The 6,639-nt window shown below is 40.4% G+C and overlaps 1 protein-coding gene across 1 annotated transcript in view; it reads right to left on the bottom strand.

The window, feature by feature from the left end:
- LOC101855295 (flocculation protein FLO11) overlaps positions 1 to 6,639 on the bottom strand; it is a gene marked incomplete at its 5' end in the record, with an annotated part of 37,174 nt that overhangs the window by 10,943 nt on the left and 19,592 nt on the right. The window contains 4 exon segments of the mRNA XM_005109448.3: positions 93 to 303; positions 1,641 to 1,906; positions 2,940 to 3,038; positions 4,991 to 5,999. Of these exon segments, the coding sequence (XP_005109505.2) occupies positions 93 to 303; positions 1,641 to 1,906; positions 2,940 to 3,038; positions 4,991 to 5,999 (1,585 nt within the window).

Below are 6,639 nucleotides of genomic sequence, written 5' to 3'. Positions count from 1 at the left end.
TCTGGGGAGTGATTTCAGCAAAGAGAAGGAATTATGACAGCAAAAAAAGCCTGCGATTATTTAAGACTTGACTACAATGTTGAAATACTCACGGGCGCCAGGGGAGCTCTTGGCACTAGATGGTGCCAGAGACGTGTTGTCGTCGTTGACCTCCGTCTCTTTGTCCACTAAAACAGGGGCCGGGAGGTCAACAGAGGCCAGGGAGGCTATGTCCACTACTGGCTCCTCCGGAGGAGGGGGTTCAGTCGGAGGTGGAGGTGGGATGAATGCACAGGGTCGCTCAGAACGAGACGTGACATAGACCTGAACAAAAAATATTATAGGTAATGTTTGAGTATCAGTTATACAACCTATGTAATGGAAAGTCAAAATAAAATACAGCCCCCTCAAACGGTATGACAGAGTGCGCAATGTCTGGGGTCATGGTGGAGTAGCAGAAAAGTATATGATAAGGTCATATGAGAGCCAGTAGATTAGAAGAGTTACAAGAGAGTAACAAACATAAAACAGAAGAAGGGGAGATAAGGACGATAGATTTTCGATAGGAAAGAAGAAGCAAACCACACCAGAGCACCAGCCAACCACACACCCACTAACTGCTAACTGTGATCCTTGCAATGTATGAAGGCATCGGAAAGGGAGTTATATTTTATTTTTACCCAATGAGACATAAATTGCTTAAATTAATAAGCAAACATTTTCAAATAAAAAAGCAAAGCCAAATTGGCATCTTAAACCTCACTTGCTAGCTAGTCAGCTAGCAGACACTGAATGCTTTTTGCTTCCCGAGTGAAGAATCAAATACAGGCAATGAAGAAAAAGTTGAGCACAAGGGAAAAAAGCAGTCTTAAGCTTATACTTCCTTCTCTCTCTCTCTCTCTCTCTCTCTCTCTCTCTCTCTCTCTCTCTCTCTCTCACACACACACATACACACACACACACACACTCTCTCTCTCTCACTCTCTTCAGTTTTCCTTTATGTCTGTTTCACTCATGTAATTATGGCATCTTAATTTACTCTTTATTCGCTAAATTATGTGTACATGCTCATTCCCAAACAAACAACAACACAGAGAAACACAGACACATGACACACACATACACAAACAAACATAAGCACACACACACACTCACACACACATACTCACATCACACACACATCACACACACACACACACACACACACACACACACACACACACACACACACACACACACACACACACACACACACACACACACACACACACACACACACACACACACACAAACACACACACACGTTCAAGCATGCATACACACCTGGTTTTAGTAAAATGTTTTTGTTTAGTATGGGGTTTTACAGCCCTCGCAACTGTTTTTAGTAAGAGTTTTACAGCACTTGCAATGAAATATGGTCCTATAAGTGCTGAAGATTAGAGGTGTTACAAGAGAGTAACAAACACAAAAAAAGGAGAATTATAAGGATGATAGATGTTCGATAGGAAAGAAGGAGCAAACCACACCAATGCACCAGCCAACCACCCACATGCATACACACACAGACACACACACACACACAGACACACAGTTCGAACCCACAATAGATTAGACCAACACATAAATACGTATCATCTTTAAAAAAAAATACAAGTGTGCACCTGTTCTAGATTCTCACTACAGACAGAGGCTGTCTCCATCATCATCATGGCCCTAGAGTCCTGACCCTCCTCCTCATCATAGCCCTGCTGCGGTGCCACTCTCAGTTCCATAGACTTGGGCTCCTCATCAAACACAATCCCTTCCAGAATGTCGTTGATGTCGAAAGCATTCTCTTCATCAGCATCCTCATCATCGTAATCAGAGAGTCTGGAGTCACCAATGTCTTGTGCTGCATTCTGCGATTCCAGGGGCTGACTTATTTCATCTGTTTGAAAAATTGTCAAGAACGTCCAGTTATTGAGAACATTCAGAGCAAAAAAAAAAGATTATTTGAAGACTTATCTTGGCATATTCTTTATCATCTTAGATCAGATGCTATGGGTAGCTACATAACCATTACCTCTACATGTACTGTATTTCAATTCCTTTTCAGTCACCACTGCTTTGTTGGCCCATATTATTACATGAGCAAGAAAGTGGAAGCTTTTGATTTCCCCTGTGTATGTTTGAGTGTAAAGAGAAGCATAAGGATACAATATCAGACATTTAGAGCTAGGAAAAAGTAAGACAGACAGACAGACAGGCAGACAGACAGACAGACAGTCAGAAAGAACAGAGTGAAAGAAAAGAAGTTGCACAAGTCAGTGTGTGCTGAAGCACATATTTACCACAAGGAGCAATACCACACAAAGCTATATGACAACTTACAGAAAAAAAGCAAGCTGAACAAGCATTCACAGGTTAGCTTTACAGCAAATATTCATTTAAAAAAGGAATGACTGGAGAAACACAAAATACTCTCTTTATATAATCTTGGTTAGCGATGTCTCCACAGGTATTCAAACCCAGATGGTCTACAACATAACCAAAACAACTGTATTACCAACCGAGTAATCAATAGACCCATGCTGAATATATCAAACTAAAGCGTCAGTGACAACATATCCACCTCTAAAATGATGGTCTCTAGAGGTACATGTACTTAGCTTTACTATTACTGTTGAGAATATCATCAAAACCATAAGAAAATACTATAGTTGTCACTTTATTAGTGTTTTAGCATGTGGAAACAGTAGCTTGCATTGTATGTTTCCCAAGAAGCTGAAAGTGTTTCTGAGTGTTCTTGGGTCTGCTGGGGTAATAATGGTTGAAAAGCACGCAGAGCATGCCGTTGAGCGTGTTCTGTGCAATATAAATACCACCTTTATTTTTATCATTATTATCATTATTATCAGGCTCACATTATACCAGGACATAAAGACAATGGGGTTATCACTTTTTCACAAGAGAAAGTCTACCTGCAACAGGTGTGTGTGAAACTTCTTGCGTTGAGGTAGAAGAAGGGCTAGGCTCCATGGAAACTTCCACTGGCATCTCAAGAGGCACTCGGGTGTTTGCTGAAAGAAAAGATTTAAGTTCAGATTTAGTGAAAAGAAACACATCAACACAATAACTGCCAGATAGTGATGATTTTTCTAAAAAGGAAGACGGACAGACTGAAACAAAAGAAGGGAGATTTACCAAAGGTGTGCTCCAACCTCATTTAGTTGAGTTTTTATGACACTCGCAACATTGCATAAGGTCATATGAGCGCCAAGGGTTGGATGTTAACAGAGAGGTCCATACAGGGAATCAGGCTTACTATGTTCACCTCTCTAGCCTCAACAGCACAAAGTCTGTTTCAACTATCAAGGCATCCCAGAAAGAGCGGACCACAAGAGTGTGACAAACATACAAAAGAAGTAGAGGAAAAATGATGATAGTAAGGATTAGGAAAGAAAAAGCAGCAGTTCCCCATAGCAGTTCGGGCACAGTAATGAGCATGACATTGATGAATCAGCCCATTTACAATTTTACTGTGCATAAGAATATATTAATATTCTTTGGGAATGGCCCAAAGACACTTCAATCAGTAGCATTGCCGGGGGGGGGGGTGTCTCCAACCTCCAGGCAAAGAAATTGGCATGTCAACTGATTTATGACTCTTATCTCAGAGCTGAAACATAGTGAAAGTGTCAAAAATGTTCGTTCATGACCATTGTGAGAACAACAAGTTCTATGCTCAATGCAACATCAAACTATCTACTCTTACCTCCCCCGACCCTATCTTTTCCACATGCAACAGGAAGATGAAAACACTTACACATCAACATACCTCCCTCCACCCAACCTCTCTGCGCAATTGCTGGCAGATAAGATAATATACATGTATATAAAGACAAACCTGTATGCACGTACACAAGGAATAAAGTTTAATTGATAAGAGGTATCTTTGCAATATCCCATTTAAAAAATATACATTTTGTGTTATGGACACTTACTACTAATAAAATTTGATGTGCTCAGTTTATTTCGATGTTGAGGAAATAGTGAAATCCATCAAGACTGATAAGTGTAAGAACTCAGTATTCACAGAGTCGAGAAAGGAATGCATCCAGCATTGTGTACAGAAGCAGTTGTCTTGATGTGGAAAATAAATGCTACTGTCTTAACCAAATCTAGAAGACACAAGATGTAACAGATAAGTGGACCACCATGCTATCACTGTTTCATATTTACAGATGTAAAAAGGTATTATTTTTCTGTACAACGATGTTTGATAGGAGTTATCAATAAAAAAGAAAGATAATTTTTTAGGAGAAGGAAATGACCATCTGACTCTCCATTACTATTAACTTTTGTTATGCAATAGAATTTTAGAGTCCTTTTTTTTTTTTGCTGTTTAATTTTTAAACATTTTTTTTTGTGTGTAATCAAAGCATCATATTCCAAAGCAAAACAATTACAAAAAGACTCTTTCCAGCATGGGCAGTCTGAGCTAGACACTACTGAGTAAATGTAACCATGGACAGGTTAACGAGTCCTGTATGTTCGTATTGACAAGTTTCACGATGTCTTATGACAATGTATTCTCTGTGCAAATCCAACATCGTGTTTCTGTTTTATTTTTCTTTGTTTCTATTACAATTTTTCAATGCCATATATAAGTTCAATGCAAATGATTTTGAAACCCTGAGTGTACAACAGGGAGACAGGAGGTATATTCCTGAAAGAATGAGAACAATTCGAACAGCATCCACATTTGAACAGAGAACACATATGCCTTGAAAAAGTTAATGAACAAAAAAACTTCAACCAGAAAGAGCAAAAACTTACGTCTGGAAGGACAGTCAGCAATAATTTGAGTGATACTCAGCAACACAAAATCTACAATAGTGTTCTTCTGTTTAAAACAGTTACTGTATATGTCATAGACTAACAAGTAAATAGGTAAAATTTTGTAAAGTGAGCAGAATTAGTTGTGTGAACTGGAAACTACAAGGCTAGAATATATATCTACATGCTATACCTGAATGAGCTTGAACACTATTGGAAGTATGGATAGCAACATCTATCACTTCATCTGCATTTGCTGTAGCTGTGGCGGCACTGACAAGATGACTGTCTTCTACAGTAATCGCTGCTGAGACACTTGGAGCTGGAGGGGTGGGGACAGGAGCTGGGGCAGGGGGAGCTGGTGCTTTCCGTCTCTTCTTCGACAGCAATGTGTCTGTCGAGCCAAATTCGGCAGCTGCTGGTAGTGATGAGGAAGAATGGGAAGGCACTGAGGGTTGAGGGGCGGGGCTATCAGCTTTCTCTTGCACCTCTTCAATGGGAGACACTCGAATCGGAGACTCGTGTATTCCGCTATCTCCATTAGCATTGTCCGCACTTTCTATGGAGGTTGTGTCAATACTAGTTTTGGACTTTGTGGTCAGATGATGCATTGCCTCTGGGGACTCACAGCCACTAAGTGTAAGCTCATGGTAACCACTAGAGTCTGAGCTATTGCGAGAGTGAAGACGACTCAGCATTTCCGCTCTCGACACTTGTTGTGATGAAGCTACATTGCCTGCTTCTTCGCGAGCTGACACTGGGGCAGAAGCCACATTCAAAGATTTGGAATTATGCATAGCTTGTGTGGTGTTTGTTGCCTGAGCTGCATTGCTGCTGTTATTGCTTGCAGTCTCATCAACTGCAGAAGATGCAGGCGGAGGCAGCTGTGGCGGGTGGTTTTGGTTCTGCTGAGCAGACGTTGGAACAGGCGGAGCAGGTGCACGCCGTTTCTTTTTTGTCGGAATTTGAGGCTGAGCAACAGGTGCTGTTGGTGGTGGTGCTGCTGCTGCAGAACTTCTATTGATGGCAAGTTCCTCTGGTGTTGGTTGACTTGTGACAAACATCGACTTTGGTCTCAGAGTGTCTGAAGCTACATCTGACCCGCGTCGCTGGGATGGCGGAGTGCTAGTTCGTCTTGACTGGGCAGAGCTCATCATGTGGCTGGTTGTAGAACTGGTCTCCATGTTGTACTGAGCTTCAGCCTGTTGGAGGAGAAAGAAGAAGGCTTTGAGATAGACAGAACGCAACTCTTCAACATTGACACTCAGGTTCTGGATGAGACACGTATAGTTATAAATCCTCTTCTCTTTATGCATCCTCTTCTTCTTGTATGTAAAAGTAGCTAGTTCATGGCTTCATTTATGGGGAAGAAAAGAGTAAAGAGTGAAAACTTTTTTTGCAGTACATAGAATAATCATTCACTCATACAGGAAAAAGTACTATAAAAACGGAATAAATATCTACAGAAAAAAATGGGATTTCAAATTTTTAATTACATCTGATGATACAAATATATACGGTACTTCACCAGAACCTAAGATGCAATAAGTATTGACATGACTTTATTAACACTTTGGTGCAAAAACCAAAGATTTGTATTTGGACAAGTGCTTTTTGTTCTAGTAAGCATTTTACTAAACTTGCAGCACAATTTATTCATATAAGTGCCGAAGATTAGAAATATAACAAGAGAGTAACAAACACAAAAAAGAAGAAGGGGAAATATAAAAGACAGATGTTTGATAGGAAAGAAGGAGCAAACTACATCAGAGTACCCGCCAACCACCCACTTGGACATATGCTATAACTGTCTTGTCAACAAGACAGCTGAAAAAAAGGATG

This window comes from Aplysia californica, unplaced genomic scaffold, assembly GCF_000002075.1.
Source record: "Aplysia californica isolate F4 #8 unplaced genomic scaffold, AplCal3.0 scaffold00780, whole genome shotgun sequence".
Taxonomy (NCBI): Eukaryota; Metazoa; Mollusca; class Gastropoda; order Aplysiida; family Aplysiidae; genus Aplysia; species Aplysia californica.
This window is presented reverse-complemented; position numbering and strand designations above follow the sequence as displayed.